This window comes from Syngnathus typhle, unplaced genomic scaffold, assembly GCF_033458585.1.
Source record: "Syngnathus typhle isolate RoL2023-S1 ecotype Sweden unplaced genomic scaffold, RoL_Styp_1.0 HiC_scaffold_28, whole genome shotgun sequence".
Lineage (NCBI taxonomy): Eukaryota > Metazoa > Chordata > Actinopteri > Syngnathiformes > Syngnathidae > Syngnathus > Syngnathus typhle.
In genome coordinates this window covers 827,608-846,910 of record NW_026871934.1, presented here as the reverse complement: position 1 = coordinate 846,910, position 19,303 = coordinate 827,608, and the positions used below count along the sequence as shown (strand labels likewise).

The window sequence follows — 19,303 nt, the reverse complement described above, 5'->3', positions numbered from 1 at the left end:
TACCAGCTTTTTCTTTTTTCAGATCTTGGGATGTTGATACATATACAATTTAGCTTGACTACATTCTCTGAAAGCAATGGCTTCTTTTTTCTTTCTTCAATGGATATTACTATAAAGAATGCTCTGTCACACATTTCATAATCCAATATACGTGATAGATTTCACACAATCTTTGATCAATGGTGACGGTACAACATAAGGCAATGGTCACAAACCCATACATATGACATATTAAATTTTGTTTGTCTTTACAGCTTGTTTTGCCATTAGCAATCAATTGCTTCGTTTAGCAGTTTACTCTAATACTAGTTACCTGAAACAAATTATCCACATTCACTTTAGATATATTCATCCCATTCTTTAACATCTACAGCGGTTGTTGACAAAGTACACATATAAACATCATACTTTCATGGCAGTCCAGATCTGACACAGCAGATCATCCTGCAAAGGTCAAATTGATCTTTTAAATCGCTACAATGCAGCATAATTTTTTTTGGAGTGATCAATATAAGTTGTTCACTCATCTCTCCCCTACTCATTATGACTTAGTTCCCACAAATACCATATTGCTGAAGTTAACAAAGTGGCAACAAAGATAGCCACCTTACATGCAATAACGTCATTGTTCCATTTTCTTGTTCCCGGCATTTCTCTAAGAGGTAAGGCTCCCTTTGGGTCACTTTTTCCCGATTGAACGTTACCTCAAAAGAAATTACCCTTTTGTAATTTGCAAGGACCACCTCAACTGACCTTTCTGCTATTTTAATGGCAGTTGATGTAATTATCAATATTCAATGTGGCCCTTCCCCCGTGGAAGAACACCAGCGTTTTGTTTTCAATGCTCTTAATGAGAACGTGCTTTGTTCTTTTTGCCTTTAAAATATTAATTATAAATATAAAATGTAAATGCCAAATTTGAATCATCCTTAGTTTCCCACTTGGTTTTAAAACATGGTAATCTATATTGTCGCCCAAACAATTTTTCATACGGGGTTAAACCAGTGCTTCTCAATTATTTTCTGTTACGCCCCCCCCTAGCAAGAAGAAAACTATTCGCGCCCCCCCTCCCCACCGTGACTATCCTAACTTGTCTTGTAAATCGTAAAATGTTGCACTGTCGCAAACGTGACAGAAGTAACAATGAGAGCGCCACTGCCCCCTGCTGTAGTAAACGCGCAATTACACTTTATTCTAGTACTGCCAAAAAAAAAGCCTGTTCCCCAGGGTCACACGCGCCCCCCCAGGAATAGCACCGCGCCCCCCAAGGGGGGCGCGCCCCACTATTTGAGAAGCACTGGGTTAAACCCACAGTACTTGTAATATTTAGTACAGTTTGACCAGGTCTAAACATTTTGTCCATGATCTTCCATTTTTCCCATGCACATTTTCACACTTTATACCAGTTCTGTCACTTTTTATTTAATTGATTTTCATGTTGTATCATTTGTGCCCTCTCTGCATCCATTTCAACCTGGTGATCCTGAAAGGGGGATCCTTCCATCTGTGGTCCCTTCTCAAGGTTTCTCATTTTCCCCTGCTAGGGGTTTTTAAGTTTTTCCTTGCCCTTTTGGGAGCTTAAGATCAGGGGATGCTTTGAGAATAATTGTCAATTTCTGTCTATGTGAAGCCCTTTGAGACTGCTTGTGATTTGGGGCTATACAAATAAACTTGACTTGACTTGACTTGACGAGAATTAATTTCCGAAATCCCATATCTCGGTATTATTTCTTTACATAACGTTTTTTGCCACTGTTAAGGCATTCAGTGTTTATGTTGAAGCCAATTCAAACCATTTTGAGAATGCATCTTTAATGACCAGGCAGTATAACCCTGTGGATTGCATGTTAAACAAGCTCTTCAAAAAAATTTTTTTATAACTGTTTTGAATATGAATCAAATTCACATGATGTATAAAGCTGACTGAACTGCCCCATTATCCCTCCTCTTGAGCCATGCGACACACAACCATGGCTCAATATTGCTGCCCGCTTGTATAGGTTTTTTGGAGGATAGGTCAGTCTTCTGGTCATTTATAGATGCCATTCTCTACTCTTGCCCCTCTCTTTGTCCATGATTGACTTCCAATCTATGGACTTTGTCGCTGCACATCTTTAAAAATGTTTCAGTAATTCAATCCGCTTCTTGTGTGTATAAAATTTGAAGCGTCTTTTGCACTGCAGCTATGCGGTTCCGTCCGCAAGCTTGTTACCTCTTGACACCTTATCAGTCTCGTGCGTGCCCTGCACACGTGCACATAGCTATTTGTCGTGGCAATTGGACTGCTTCCACAACTAGCTTAGTTGTAGTTTCTTGTAGTTTCTTTTCAATCAGTTTCTCATCGTTTATCACAAGAATCTTAGTAATTTGAACAAAAGTCAAAAAGTATGTTTTATTTTACTCAATTGTACGATTTAGAGAATCCATATGTAGTAAAGCGTTGTATTACTACATATGATTTCATCTTCATTTAATTTTGACACACCTTTCAAAATGCTTCTCAGTGTCCCAGTGCACACATGCTTTGCGTGTGTAACTGGTTGTCTCAACCCGTGTTCCACATCCTAATCTTTCCTTCCTCAAGGTGTCAAATCAATCCACTAATTGGAAAAGATAAAAATCAACAAATTAACCATCAGTAAATTAATATAATAGTTAATTGTTGTTGTTTCTTAACTTTAACTAACTCAATCACTCTCTTATCCTCAAATGTAAAAACTTGTGTAGTCCTTACACAACCAATCGACTATTTCTTCTAAATTTAGCCTTGAAATGTTGTTATTTAAAAATTTTGCTTCATCCAATCCCAGAAAGCAAGTTCTTTCCATCTCTCAAATTTGGTTTCATCAGGGATAGGCATTAATGCAGTGTGGACCAGTTCCTGCCCACAAAAAATTGCTTGCCTTTCTTTTCTTCTTATTTTCTTTTCAAAATTGCTTTTGTTTTGCGGTGCAAATCAATTCTTTTGTGCACCTACATTAGCGAATTTCAACACATAACACTGACAGTACACAGACAACACAAAAACTTACAGCAGAGACACAGCTCACAAACGATACAAACAAACAACGCTGCGCAAACGTCATCCTCTGTTTTGACGTTTTGGTTATACTTTTGTTTTCCCATCAGTGCCTTTTATCCTTCATGCAAATATTGTCACATCTTCCTTAAGCATCACTCTCTGAGAAAATCACACTGTCCCTGTTTCGCCTGCAGCCACAGCACCCCTCGTGCGAAGGGGGGGGGGGGGCGCAGCATCAATGTTGATTGGTCACAGGCTGGCCATTTCCTGCAACAACCATGATGCCGGCCCACCGCCCACACGAGCATAGCAAAGGCCCACGCGGACAGCCCCGCGACAACGCGTGAGCGCAGGCACGCTTATCAGTTTCACCTTCTCAAAGGGCAGGCCAACTCTGCTGTTGCCCTCCCCTATCATGTTCACCTTCAACATCTTTCAGTCTTCTACACAACATTTGCCGTCTCATTCTCGTCCTATCAAGCCACCATTCTAGTCACTTTCTGCCACACACGTCTTATTTTCTCTACTGCCACACACTGCTCATCTTAGTTTCTCCAACAAACTTAAACACATCATCGTCCACTTCTCAATTTCCCTATTATTGCTCAACAGCCTCCAGAACATTCTCCATTACTGATTTCTTCCACAGAACACACATCTCACTCGCACTCATACACACACCCATTCATGAGGATCCTCCGCGCGCACACGCACACACACACCAGCACAAAAGGATGACGCACAACATATAAGAACACATAGAAGCACTAAGAACATCTTTTTGCTCGTATTACTTGTCTGATTTATTCTCTATTTCACTTTTAGAAACTACGTGTAATTCTTTTCTATTTATTTAGCAAATTTTAACTTCAATGTTTCTTTATCTTACTTTATCCTTTTAACATAAATATCTCCTTATATTTAAGCTAATTTTCTCCTTAGTTTTGGCAGCCAGGTTCCCACTTCATTACATGGAAACCTGATCTGATTTGATTTTGGCCTAGTCATAGTGTTTCTGTTAATTTGTGCAGTCACGTGCCATGTGACCGTTTTCTCCGCAATTCCAGCATTTTATTGGAGGTTGCACAACTCCTCTTCCTCGGCCTCTAAAGCCTCCTTTAGACATTGCTCGCCCTCTCTGGCCTTTCTGTCCTCTGCCTGCATTTTGGTAAAAAGTGTCACTATCCTGATCTACCAGAAAAGTGTGTTTTGAAGCTTTCATTTGTTTTCGTTTTTGTTTGTCTATTACTACTTTTTCCGCATGGAGGGCATGATTTATGTATTCCTCCCGCTATGATCTTTAGTTTTGAATTTGTAGCATGTGTTTTCTCTACGTGCTTCTCTACTTTCTCTAGACTTCTCCCTTCTTCTCTAACTCTGTAAATTTTGGTTTTCTCTTGCCTGCCTACTGTTAGGCCCAGTCTCATCATCTTCCTACCTGCAATACAGTGCTTTCTGAGCTCTCTCTCTTTCCCTCTCTTTCTCTCTCTCTCTTTCTCTCTCTCCCAAAACACTACATCATCAGATGCCTTCTTTAATTTCTTTAAGATTTATTTATGTTGTTTCGTTTATGGCACCTCTAAGTCCTAATAATTTGGTTGTCCCTCAAATTTATATTTTTTAACCCATTTATCGAAATCTTTTTTTTTAATCGGTTGGGATCCTGCCTTTCAATTATTTTCCAATCTTTGCATTTTAGTTCATGTCGGGGTAGGGACTTTCGCTTACTATTTAAGAGGAGCGCTCAAATGAGATCACTCTCAGTCAAACCGTTCACAAGCATACCACGCGCGTTTTTTTTTAAGAACAGAGGAGTCTGCCCCTCCTGCTCCGGAATTTAACTAACATAAAACGTTAGGGGGCTCCACATCCGCCCCTGCAGAATTTAACTGTTTCTAGTTGTACTTGATAGGGTCTAGAATTCTCAAGGTTTTTTTGTTTTGTTTTTTTAATAACAGAGGAGTCCGCCCCTCCTGCTGCAGAATTTAACTAGCTTGAAAGCTAGGGGGCTCCACATCCGCCCCTGCGGAATTTAACTGTTTCTATTTAGTAGAATTAATATTCCTACTCACGGTCTGCTGATTCTCTTCCTCGGAAGATCTCGTCAACCCTCCCGGTGTCCAGCCGGACTGATCGAGACAGTCCCGTCAAAGGGCTTTTGTTTTACCTCGGCCGAGGATTGTCACCTGCGTCGAAGAGCCCGCTGGAACCGTTCAAGGCGTGTCGAGATCCCGGAACGAGCCCCCAATTTCTGTCAGGTTTATTTCAATGACTGAATAACTATTAAGAGAAGAGCAACAGCAAACAAACCACAAGTGAGACAGAATATTAAGTCTTTTCTTGCGAGGAGTGCAGTACAGATAGCTTAATACAATCTCTACACACACTAAATATCTGTAGGCACTCCCGCTCTTTTTATTTGGATTTGCCCTACCCACAGTGTGAGACAAGCCCCTAAAGAAAGGAGGGGGAAAGCATGTGGGCTTTGCCTCGTAAGGAAAAATCACTAGGTGTTTACATACTAATAAAGACATCTGGGAAGAGGAGTTTGAGTGGACTGGATACAGAAGAGAAAACCTTTGACCTCAAGTAAAAACATAGCAAGGGAAGTTTTACGACATTGTGTAGGATGCAACAAACTAAGTTATTTATTACTGGTTATATACATTCCAACCTAATCCTACGATCAAGATAGTTAGGAAACCCTGACTTTAATGGTCACTTGGAGGTTCATCTGGGGTGCAAGACAGCAATGAGGCATGTTGTCTAACAAAGTGGTCTTTGTTAGAAAGGAACTGTCCTTCCGTGGTACATCATAAAAACAGCAAGGCCAAACAGCAAGCATATAATGCAGTAATATTGCGGTAAGGCATTGATTAGAGAACGCATGATAACATATATATACATTTTTCTAACAGATTGATTGATTGATTGATTGACTATTTATTGATGGGGAATTTCAGGCCCCAGCAGTATCCATACCACAGAGTGGGTATACAAAAGACACACAGATGGCACGAGCGCAACTCAATAGGCTCTCATAAGGCTGCCACACAACGGCGCCACAAAGAAAGTCAGAAAGTGCACAAGATAAAAGCCATCAAAGCAAATCAAAGCTAAAAGACAAAGGAAAAAAAAAGTAACAGCCGCCAACCAGCACCCCTCAATACAAGAGAACACCCCAAAACACACAAAATAGCCTCCACGGGGTCCATAGACAGGTGTAAGGGCAGTCCAGTTCAACGGCGCCCAATGGACCATGGTCGTGAATCGGTGAAAACATCAGAAAGCAGGCAAACGTGTGAGCAGCGTCCTGGGCGCCCAGTCGGGGCACGTGCAGATGGTCACCACGGGTCTAGCACGGCGAAAGTCGTTGGTTCCGACGAGCACGAGGGAGCGGACTCCCCACAGGGGTTGCGGCTGCAAGGCCAAGGCGAGGGACCCGGTCATCACTGGCCGGTTAAGCAGGAAGCCGTCGTAGAGTTACGCCGGTCTCGACCGATGATCCCGGTCCCAGGAAGAAAAAATAAATAAATAAATATCCGAAGAGATACCGAAGTGCGGTAGAAGGCACCAGCATCGCCGAATGGACAAAAAGACAGAAAGAAAAAGGAGAAAAAAAGGAAATAAAGAGGAAAAGAGAGAACACTGCTGAGAGGCAGCCACTCACGGCGCCATACCAAAGAGAAAAAAGTCGTATTTGGAGCACCGGACTTCCAGTGATATGTGGCCAGCCGAGTGTGGCACCTTGTTTTCGGATCGGCGCTGAAGGGAGTACATGGTGTCAGGGGAAATGTAAGTCAAATGAAACCTTACTGATTTCACCTTATGAACAATTCAATTTACAAAATGGCTCCCGAAATGCATTGGTGACGGATGAAAGAAAACAGACAGGCATGACAAGCACTACTTTGGCTTGCGATTATCAATTTCAATATTTCATGACTGGCAGAGGCTGGGATGTGATATTGTGGTGGACCTCACCCAGCAGGCCTACAGTTAGGAGTGGGGTGTTATGTTTGTCCTTTGTGATGCCATGATGTCTTGTTGCTTTAAAGACATAACTAGCCACGGGTGTTGGCAGACATCCATCCGTCCTCTTCCGCCTATCTGGGGTCGGGTCGCGGCGGCAGCAGCTTTAGGAGGGACTCCCAGACTTCCCTCTCCCCAGCCCTTTGTCCAGCTCATCCCGGGGGATCCTAAGGCGTTCCCAGGCCAGCTGAGAGACATAGTCTCTCCAGCGTGTCTTGGGTCGTCCACGGGATCTCCTGCGGGTGGGACATGTCCGGAACACCTCCCCAGGGAGGCGTCCAGGAGGCATCCTGAGGAGATGCCCGAGCCACCCCATCTGGCTCCTCTCAACATGGAAGAGCAGCGGGTCTACTCCGAGTCTTTTTTACATTTACATCACCCACATATACCTTTTCCAGTCTTGTTTTAAAAGATCATTTTTGAATGAGTTAAATGAATTACCAGAGTTCATTCTACACATTTTAAAAGTTATAGCCTCCTTTTTTTTCTTTGTACAGTCCTGGATCACTGCAAACACTGGCAGGTGGTCGCTTGAATCATTTATTATCAGTCCAGTTTAACCTTTCTTTTCAATTACATTTGTAAATATATTATCAATTATTGTGGCACTGTGAGATGTAATTCTAGTCGGACGGGTTATTGCAGGGTAGAGACTAGGGGTGTAACGATACATCGATACACATCGATTAATCGATATAATGCTCTACGATTTATTGGTATCGATGCTAAAGGTAAACATCGATTTATATCGCCGTGTTTGACCTCGGACATTAGACGCGACTTTATTTTGAAATCCAGTTCACTGTTGCTTGCTTCCTCTTTCCGGCGTTGCTGTGTTGTGAGCAGAGCACGCGCGTGAAAGGGGAGGGGACAACTAGTCCGCGGCTCCTGGGCTGGTGCTATGGCTAGTGTCCAAAAAGACGAGGAAATTTGCTCCCCTTTAGGCTTCAAGTCATTCGTTTGGAAGCACTTTGGATTCCAAAGAAAAGATGGCTCAACGGACAAGACACGTGCAGTTTGTAAATCCTGCCATGCGGTGATCAAATATTCAGGGAGCACAAATCTCGCCGCACATTTAAAGAAAAAACACGACATCAACGTTCAGTGTTAAAGTAAGCAATTTGTATACTACAATACTCTTGTAATTTCCTAAATAAAGAGTTTGCAGTGCCTTGTTGATTTCGCGTATGAATTGTTATAAATCAGGATATTGTTATATATTTTTTACTAAAAAAAAAAAAATATCGATCGTAGAGCACTATATCGCAATATATCGTGAATGAATCGCAGCAGGCTTTAAGAAATCGGCAAATATCGTATCGTAGTTCTTTATATCGATATTATATCGTATCGTGACAAAACCCGCGATTTACACCCCTAGTAGAGACTCATACTGTACATTAAGTTAATAAATTATGCTACTGGAGTCAGCTGAAGTGGGTTCAATAGATCTATATTATAATCGCCACAGACGTACACCATTTTCGTATTGATTTTCCTTTCATACATTCCTGATAATAGTTCACTAAATGTCTCTATACATGAACCTGGACATCTGTATACACAGCTTACCAGAATGTTTTTGGATGATTCCATTTCTATTTCAACTGTAATACATTCCATAATATTATCTATTGCTTGAGACATACTTCTTACTATCTTACACTTATAGTTTTTATCTATGAATAGAGCAATCCTCCACATCTTTTTACCTTCCTATTTAATGTATAACTCTCATACCCCTCTATGTCAATATTTTCAGACTGATCTTCCTTTAACCAGGTTTCAGATATTGCAATTACAGTAAACAGATTATTCATATATTTTAAACATTGTTTGATCTTAGAGATGTTTGCTTTCAGGCTCCTACTATTAAAATGTATAATTGATATTGTTCTATTTGTTGTTACATTCTTGTTAAATTGCTCAACAGTATAGTATTTGCTGTTCCTTTGAGTGTAGTTGATGAAGAAGTTATTCACAGGATCAATATTGTTCTCTATGTCAAATCCCTTATGGTCAGTGAAGTCAAATGTTTTCAAATCAAGTTCTTCATTTTCAGTTATCAGTGCTTGTTTGTTAAACACATAAGTTGGAAAAGAAAGGCATTTGTCAGTACTGTTCATGGTGGGTTGATAATTTCACCAGGTTTTTTACATTCCATGATCTAAAGGTACCACAACTTGAGGTTCAGCAGAATAATGTACAGGTTACTAGTCTCCTTCGTACCTCTTAAGTTGCTCTATGGCACTGATGCAGAAACTATGAGAACTTTCTGCTGCCCCAACAGGTTTGATGAACACCTTACAACCAGCAGTCCAAGTGGACTGTATTTTACCGCTTTTCTTAAGATCTCTTGCTTTCTTAGCTATTTCACCATTTTTCTTGGTGAGGTGTTCATTAATGTACACGTTCGTGCCTTTTAGTTTTCTACCTTGTTTGAGCAGATTTATCTTACTTTTCCTGTTTGTAAATCGGACAATTATAGATGGTATGACAGGCTTACCTTTTAGACTCTTAGTTGGCAGAGTGTGGCATGCCTCAATATTAACAATGTCAATGGCGATGTCTTTACTCTGGAGGAAAGTTTTTACCTGCTCCTCTGTTGTCTCCTCATGTTCAGGATTATCCTCCGAAGCAAGGCCTTTCACAGCCTGCTGGTAGTTCCGTGGTTTGATCCTTAAACCTGTGATGATGACATCGCTCATTCTTGAGTACTGCTCCAAATTGTCTAATCTATTTTCCAGGCTGACAATTTTCTTATTTTGTTCAATGTTTAATTGTTTGAGCTGCTTCACCTCTCCCATCAGCTCTGTAATAATCGCCTGTTGCTTCATTATAGTTTCCACATTTGAAGACATCACTTCCATTGATAACTTCAGCTCCTCCATGTCCTTCTGAAGCACTTTCATGGCCATCCCGGCTATCAATCTATACCTGATGGTAGCTCTCCTCCTGGGCTGGTGGTGTTAGCCTACTAGGCCTGGTGGTGGGTGTCCTCGTGGGGCTGATGGCGTTTGCCTACTGGGCCAGGTGGTAGCTGGGCTCCTGGTATCTGGTGTTGGCTGGGCTCCTGAGGGGATGATCGCTGGTCCGGCGCAGGTGGGTAGAGGTCCGGTGAAGGCCGCGGGTCCGGCGTTGCTGGCACGCAGTCCGCCGACGGCCGCAGGTCCGGCGTTGCTGGGACGAAGTCTGGCAACGGCCGCGGGTCCAGCGTTTCTGGCTCAAAGTCCAGCGACGGCCGCGCATCCGGCAATGCTGGAGTGGGACCCTAATGCGGCCGCGAGTCTGATGGCGCCGGGAGGAACCCCAGCGGGGCCACGGGTCTGGAGTCGCTGGAGCGAAATCCAACGCCGGCCGCGGAGCCGATGGTGCTGGAAGGCTCCTACGTTTGGTGGCTCGGCGACTTCCCGACAGGGAAGAAGCCTCAGCGTGATCACTCCTCGACGAGATCGCTCCTCAATCAAAGGACTTTTCTTGTAGCATCCCTCATGTCTCTACCGGACGACCGAGTTTCTCATTCTTTCTCTAAGGGAGAGCCCAGACACCCTACGGAGGAAACTAATTCCGGCCATCTGTTTGAATCTTGTTCTTTAGGTCACGACCCATAGCTTGTGACCATAGGAGAGCGTAGATCGACCGGTGAATTGAGAGCTTTGTCTTTTGGCTCAGCTCTCTTTTCAACACAATGGACCAGCACGCCACCTCCACTGTAAACAGTGTTGACGGTGCACTGCTTTCCCCTCCTGAGACGCCGGATGGTGGACCAGAATTTTCTCAAAGTCGTCCGGAAGTCCATGGCCTCGCCAAACTCCTCCCACGCTCGGGTTTTTGCCTCAGCAACCGCCAAAGCCCCGTTCCGCTTGGCCGTCCAGTACCCGTCGGCTGCCTCCAGAGTCTCACAGGCCAAAATGGCCCGATAAGACTCGTTGTTCAGATTGTCGGCATCCCTTACCACCAGTGTCCATCAGCGGGTTTGGGGGTTGCCGCCACGACAGGCACCGACCACCTTATGGCCACAGCTCTGGTCGGCTGCCTCAACAATGGAGGCACGGAACATGGTCCACTCGGACTCAATGTCCCCCGCCTTCTCCGGGATGTGGGAAAAGCTCTGACAGAGGTGGGAGTTGAAGCTCTACCTGACAGGGGATTCTGTGAACCCCAATGTGCAGGCGCCCAGCCAGTGGGCAACAAGTAGGCCCACACCTGCTCGACATCTCTCACCGTGGGCAACTCCAGAGTGGAAGAGATTTCTGCCCCTCTCAATAGGGCTTGTACCAGAGCCCAAACTGTGTGTGGAGGCAAGTCCGATTATGTCTAGTCAGAACTTTTTTGCCTCGCGCACCAGCCCGGGCTCCTTTCCAGCCAGAGAGATGACATTCCATGTCCCAAGAGCCAGCTTCTGCAGCCGGGGATCAGAACGCCAAGGTCCCCGCCTTTGGCCGCCGCCCAGCTCACTTTGCACCCGACCCCTTTGGCCCCTCCCAGAGGTGATGAGCCCATGGGAAAGAGGACCTACGTCTCCTTTTCGCGTTGTGCTCGGCCGGGGCCCATGGGTGAAAGCCTGGCCACCAGACGCTTGCCTTCGAGCCCAACCTCCAGGCCTGGCTCCAGAGGGGGGCCCCGGTGACCCACGTCCAGGCGAAGGAAAACGAAGTCCATTTATTTTACTCATCATCATAAGGGGTTCTAGTGAGCCGTGCTTTGTTTGGCCTCACTTAGGACCCTTTTGCCATGGGTGACCCTGCCAGGGGCATGAAGCCCCAGACAATATGGCTCCTAGGATCATTAAGACACGGAAACCCCTCCACCACGATAAGGTGACGACTCACGGAAGCAGACAGTCATGGAATAAAGACGTGTTGCTCACTTCTGCCACATTATAATTTCAACATTTTGCTCTTTTACTGTATTGGCAACCAAACCTACATTTGATATGACATTTTCCTACATAAAAGCTTTGTATACTGCTGGCTTCCCTTCTATTGACTCCAGCTAACAAAGTGACATAGGCCTTAAGGGGGACCACAGGACAACAAAATGTCTTCTAATACAAAAATAGCTCACCATATTATTTGAAAATGTTATCTGCTTTAGGGATCAACATTTGAGATGTAGTCAATAGAGTTAATTTCAAAACATTTAGCTCTTCACTCAAACTAACAAAATAGTGTTTGAAGAAACTTATTGTACATTTCATTTTATTTTTGTTTCAACACAGTGTCATATTCTATCAAATAACACACGAGCATATTGGTAACAAGTTAACATGCCTGAAAGGGATTGTGTGACAGACAAGACGGGACAGCCAAATGCCGCACAAGGAAGACTTTATTGATTTGAGGGAAAGGGGAATTGGAACGCTGGAGTGCTGGCTGGACAGGGGTGCTGGACTGGCATGCGGTTCAGTACCCTGTATCACAGATGTCAGCATTTGGTTGACATTGCCGGTAAATCAGATTAATTTCCAGTAAGGGTTGGACTTCGCCAAGGCGGCCCTTTGTCGTCGATTCTGTTCATAAAAGCTTTTGTGGACAGTATTTCTAGGCTCAGCCGAGGCATTAAGGATGTCCGGTTTGGTGACATCAGTATCACATCTCTGCTTTTTGTTGATAATGTGGTGCTGTTGGCTTCTTCAAGCCGTGATCTCCAACTCTCTCTGAAGCGGTTCACAGCCAAGTGTAAAACGGTTGGGATAAAATTTAGCAACTCTAAATCTGAGACCATTGTCCTCAGTCTGGAAAGGATGGTATTCCCTCTGTGGGTCGGGTATGAGATCCTACCCCAGATGGAGGAGTCCAAGTAGCTTGTACGATGAAGCGGGAGATTAACAGGTTGATCGGCGTCTACTGTGATGCGGACTGTATTTGTCTATTGTGGTGAAGATGAAGCTAAGCCGAAAGGTAAAGCTCTTGATCTACCAGTCGATCTATGTTCCAATCCTCACCTGTGGTCACGATCTGTAAGTTTTAATAATAATAATTAATAATTCATTAAATTTGTATAGAGCTTTTCAAAAACTCATAGACTCTTACAGCGAACAAGGCAAAGACATACAGGAGGGGAGGGGGACAGGGAAGAGACAATGGGATAAAGTTAAGAAGAGTTAAGTTTTGACCGAAAGAACATGATCCCAGATACAAGCGGCTGAAATTGGTTCCCTCCGCAAGGTGTGCGGGCTCTCCCTTAGAAATAGGTGAGAAGCTTGGTCACCTGCGAGAGACTCCAAGTCGAGCTGCTGCTTCTCTACGCTGAGAGCAATCATGTGAGGTGGCTCGGGCATCTGATTAGGAGGCCTCCTTGGACATCTCTTTGGTGAGGTGTTTCGGCTATGTCCCACCATAAGGACGACCCGGGGACAACATAGGAGACACGCTGCTTCCCTGCTGAACCTGCTGCTTCCACGACCTTAGTCCTGATAAGCGGTAGTGAATGGATAGACAGACGCACGTACGGACTTTGAGGCAAGGTTGAAGCACATGAACATATGTGTAAGCAAGACATTGTACTTTGTGTCAGGCTGTGTTTTTGTTTCTGTGCTCTATATTTGTCATTAACTCATCTGATAATGTATCTCAACTGTCTTGTTTTTCCATACAGTGTATTCAGTTGGCGTGATTGCAACTGCCATCGTCCTGATCTTGCTGCTGATCATCATAGCAGTTGTAACAATAGTTTGCTGCAGGGGCAAGAAGAGCGCCCTCAAAACTGAAAAAGAAGGAATTCCACTCCGGAGTATATAGAGCAGGGGTGTCAAACTCTGGTCTGTAGTGTAATTATATTTGGCACACAAAGACAAATTGTGCATTGACTTTGTGTCAAAATAAGAATTACAAATTGTCTTCACTTTTATAAAATAGAGCTGTTGCCAGAGAATTTTTATCATTCTTTTTTTTTTTTATTTGAACAGTTTTTATCCTAGTCTCTGATTTCAAAACTACCGTATTTTCCGGACTCTAAATCGCTCCAGAGTATGAGTCGCACCAGCCATAAAATGCGTAATATAGAAGAAAGACTTATATAAATATATAAGTCGCACAAAAGTATAAATCACAATTTTGGGGGATATTTAAAAATCCAACACCAAAAACAAACCTGTCGTCTTGAAAGGGAATTTAAAATAAAAATACAATAGGCAACAACAGGTTGAAGGTACGGCATGCTAACGTTAAATAAACTATAAAATAGAAATGTTGCTAGAGAATTTTTATCATTCTTTTTTTTTTATTTGAACAGTTTTTACTAGTCTCTGATTTCAAAACTACCGTATTTTCCAGACTCTAAATCGCTCTGGAGTATAAGTCTCACCAGCCATAAAATGGGTAATAAAGAAGAAAGACTTATATAAATATATAAGTCGCACCAAAGTATAAGTCACATTTTTGGGGGATATTTATTTGATAAAATCCAACACCAAGAACAAACCTGTCGTCTTGAAAGGGAATTTAAAATAAAAATAGAAAGGCAACAACAGTTTGAAGGTACGGGTGAGAACGTGCCTGCCGTAACATATTAAGTTGTTCCAATAACTATCGCATAAATAACATGCTAACAAGTTTGTCGAACCATCTGCGTCACTCCAAATCATTAAATCCAACAAAATCTTCATCCTCTGTGTTACTTATAAACAACTCCACTAACCCCGCAAATAGAAGATGCAGCTACGTGGCTTACGTCAGGCTCATCATCAGTTGCAGTTCCAATTATTCCACCGGCCTAGAGCGCCCTCATGCGGTTTAGTGGGAAAACAACATTTTAAATTATGTGTTAATAATTTCATACATAAGTCGCTCCTGCGTATAAGTCACACCCCCAGACAAACTGAATATAACTATGATTTATAGTCCAGAAAATGTTAGTTATCAGTTTGTTGTGTATTCTATGCTGTATATAATATAAGACGTTCATAAATTTATTTGGGTTAGCAGTCATAATGGCCCTCAGAAGGAAATTACGACTACGATGCAGCGCACAACAAAAATTAGTTTGACACCTCTGAGAGGGTTCTCGTCGCAGTCACACATCACTTTTATGGTACGCAGTAGCTACGGATATAGTTCAATGGATGGACATGAAACTAGTTCCAAGATTTCTATTTAAATGTGAGAATCAATATTTTGGTTTCTATGAAACTGCTTTTGAGATTTTGGGATGCTTTGTGGACTTTTTCACCAAATAACATAAAAACTAGTGTATCACTGAAAAGTCTTGCCACGCCATTCTTTGCTGCACAAGTCATTGCCACAATTATTTGCCATCCAATTGATTCAACCATGGCCCAAGTTTTCTTTTGTTCGTGTATTTAATATCCTCCTCCTCCTCCTCGTCTCTCAGAGAGGACCCAATGGCAACACAACCTCTGAGCTCATTAATGCTACATGGGATCGGTACTTGGACGTATACCAGGGGTGGGCAATTCCGGTCCTCGTGGGCCGGTGTCCTGCATGTTTTCTATGTCACCCTGTTGCAACACACCTGATTCAAATAGTCAGATTATTAGCAAGGTCTGCAGAAGCTGGATAACAATCCTGATCATTTTAATCAGGTGTGTTGCAGCAGGGAGACCTATGAAACATGCGGGACACCGGAATTGCCCACCCCTGACCTATACTATAAACGGATTATTTTGTTCAGACAAATAAAAGTTTTACTTGTTACCTGCTAAAAGTATCGACCGGCTGGAGAAGACTGGAGTTACAGTCGAAACTGTCAGCAGGTAACAACTAAAACTTTTATTTGTCTGAGCAAAAGAATCTGTTTATAATCATTACGTAGTCATAATGAATGTCATCAAAATAATCTGACATATACTGTTTAGTATTTACATGATTGTGCTTGGGGGCATTATACATGAATATAACATTAGTTTTTTATTGTTATGCAGATGACACCCAATTATATATGATGTTAGAAATGGCTCGTTCTGTTTTTCCAATGCGATAGGCTCGTTCCACATCAATCTAGATTTGTATTTGCAATTGTAGTCGGAGAATGGGAGCAGCTAACGCTAGCATTGTTGACCTGCCCAAGCCCGGCGAGCAATAAGAGCAGCAATCCTAGCGGCGGGTGCCCTCCAAAGACCCTATGACCATCAAAAGAGGCAGGCCAATGTACAGAACCCAGCAAAATCATGACCCCAAAACAAAAATCCAAGATGAGGACGATTACATGACAGATTCACAGGTAAACAATCTATTACAGTAACAGAAAAATCTATTCTTTGCATTTAATAAACTAACAAGAATACTTAAAGGGTTATGTCAATATGATCCTGGACTCAAACAACACAAGATTTGACAATTCCGAAGGAACTGCAAGAAATTAACCTGCTTGCAGTTCACTGAAAAGGAAATTGATGACATCAAAACACATCTAGGTAAGAAAAAGAAAAATATGCAAATAGACATTTACAAAAGACAGTGCATTTAACTATCAGACAAACTGGACTATTTAGGGGAACAATAAAAAATAAATAATCTGGTTATAGATAGATTGGAAGAGACACCTGAAGAAACTTGGACTGGTACTAAGAAGAAACGTTAAAAATAATTCAAAGAAAAATTACAAAGACCAATCTAGATTAATGTGGAACGAGCCTATTGCATTGGAAAAACAGAACGAGGCAAGGGCAGACCCAGACCAATTATTGTCAAAATTGAAAAATATAGACAAAACCATGATTCTACAGAAAGCGAAATACCTCAAAGGATCAAAGATATGTATATCTATATATATATCTATATATATATAGATATATATATAGATGAGGACTTTACTAAAACTGTACAATAAAAAAGAAAGGAATTGATACCTTAATTGAAAGCAGCACATAGTAGAAGAGAAATTGCCTATCTGCGATTATGATAAATTCCTTGTTCACCCCCGGACAAGTACACCAAAACATGTCCAGCAAAAACAAGCTAGCCATCATATTCTTTTGTTCAGACAAGTTGCAAGGTCTTACCTTAGTAGCTTTTTCTGACAGTTTCGGCAGTAACTTCCGCCTTCATCAGAGTGTCACATGATGTTGTATGTGACACGTCTTTTCAGCTGTTGTTACTACGAGGGCGTGATCCACCTGTCAAATCTCACAGGAGGGTCACGCCTGCTGTCCTCTCGCCGCTCCAAAATGCTGGTCCAGGTGTGTGAGAGCATGCTTTTTCTCGCAAATATATTGTTATAATCATTTGTTTCAGATGTACTGTAATTATTTTCTGTATAAAAATTAAATTTGGTGTTCAAAAAGTAATTTTTCAAACTTGAGTCTTGAAAAAGAGGGGGTCGTCTTATAATAGTGGTCGTCTTATATTCGTGCCAATATGGTATAAATTTTCAATTATAAATTTTAATAGCAGAAGTCTCTCTAAGAACTTTACAAAATCGAATGAATATTGAGGTAAAATAAATAAATTCCATATAATTGATAGAACTTCATCCCACAGCGGGGAAATTCACTTGTCACAGCAGCGCATATGAGTGCAAGAATAATACGAGTGCAAGAATAAAACAAGTGCCAGAATTACAAAAAAGGGTAAATAACAGACAAGGACAAACAAACACAAGTGCTGCTAGTAGAGACGAAACACATTCATTTTATCAGGTGGCATGCATGTTGTAAAGTCTAACAGCAAATGGAATGAAGGACCTGCGGAACCGTTCCTTCCTACACTGAGGGTGCAAAAGTCTGCCGCTAAAGGAGCTGCTCAGGGACCGCACAATCTCATGGAGGGGGTGAGAGGTATTGTCCATGATGGATTTAAGCTTAATCAACGTCCTCCTCTCACCCACAACCTCAACCGAGTCCAGGGGACAGCCCAGGACAGAGCTCGCTCCATCTTATTCAGTCTCCCCCTGTCCTGGTCAGTACTGCCCCCACCCCAGCAGACCAGACCGTAGAGGATGGCTGAGGCAACCACAGAGTCATAGAAGGTCCGGAGGAGACCCCTGCACACACCGAAGGACCTCAGTCTCCTCAGCAGGTGGAGGGGACTCTGGCCCTTTTTGCACAGGGCGTGGGTGTGATTAGTCCAGTCCAGTTTGTGTTAAGGCGAACACCCAGGAATTTGTATCGGAATCAAATCTGTTGAAGAACAGATTGAGTTCATCCGCCCAGTCCTTGTCCCCATCAGCCGGTGGTGGACTGCAGACGCCTCCAGACGTTCCTGGCGTTGTTAAGCCCCATCTGCTTCTCCAGCCTCCTCCCGTAGTTCTCCTTCCCCTGCCTGATCTTCAGCCGGAGTTCCTTCTGGATTCTACGCAGCTCCACCACATCCCCCGAACCAAAGGCTCTCTTCTTCCCATTAAGCAGAGCCTTTATCTCGGACGACACCCAGGGTTTGTTATTGGGAAAACACCGGACCAACTTGGAGGGCACAGTGACGCTGTCACGCTGTCAATGTCACTTCCATGGGGGCCACAGAGACCTTCCCAGTCTGTACTCTCAAAGCAGTCTCTGAGCCTGGCAGTGGATTCCACAGACTACAACATCACAGACCTCCTCTCAGGTGGACGCCGTTTAACCATCGGGGTGTAGTCTGCGACCAGATGGACAAGGTTGTGAACCGAGCGACTAAGTGAGGGGAGGGGGGAAGAGGTGTATGCGTCTTCGACATTAGCATACAACAGGTCCAAAGTTCTATCGTTTCTGGTGAGGCAGTCAACATATTGAGTAAAGGCAGGAAGGGAAGCATAATTGAAGTCCCAGGAGATGAGGAGGAGAGATTGGGGGTGCTAGGTTTGAAGCCTAGAAACGATAGCATGGATCCGGTTCGTAGCGGACAGCCGAGGGACGGATGTACACAGTTATAGCAATAACATGTAAAAACTCCCTCGGGAGACAGTACGGTCGGATGCTAACCACCAATAGCACCATGTCACTGGAGCAGAGACGCTCCTTGTCCGGGATGGCACCATCTATCGTTCACAAACACAGCGAGTCCCCCATCTCTCTTCTTATCGCTTTCCGTAGCACTCCTGTCAGCCCGCACCACTTGAAAACCGTCCAGGGAGAGGTGTGAGTCGGGCGAGAGATCGTTCAGCCATGTCTCCGTGAAGCACATGAGACTGCATTTGCGATATTCCCTCTGCGTCCTGGCTAGCGCCGTTAGCTCTTCCATTTTGCTTTGAAGAGATCTCACGTTTCCCATGATGGCAAACACGGTTTATACCGTCTCTTCCGCTGCCTGCACTTCACTCTGGCTCGCCATCATCTTCTCCGCGGCAATATCTCCTTGGGGATCGGGAAGGGGT

General features: G+C 43.3%; 1 protein-coding gene across 5 annotated transcripts in view; it reads left to right on the top strand.

Moving 5' to 3' along the window:
* Positions 1-19,303, top strand: part of LOC133147084 (tissue factor-like) — a 70,639-nt gene that overhangs the window by 43,606 nt on the left and 7,730 nt on the right. The window contains exon 6 of one of the 5 annotated variants that reach the window (XM_061271180.1): positions 13,655-17,303. The exons of the other annotated variants lie outside the window; for them this stretch is intronic. Coding sequence (XP_061127164.1) covers positions 13,655-13,797 — 143 coding nt within the window. The 3' untranslated portion in view covers positions 13,798-17,303. Of the gene's footprint in view, positions 1-13,654; positions 17,304-19,303 lie in introns of those variants that run through there. 5 annotated transcript variants of the gene reach the window in all.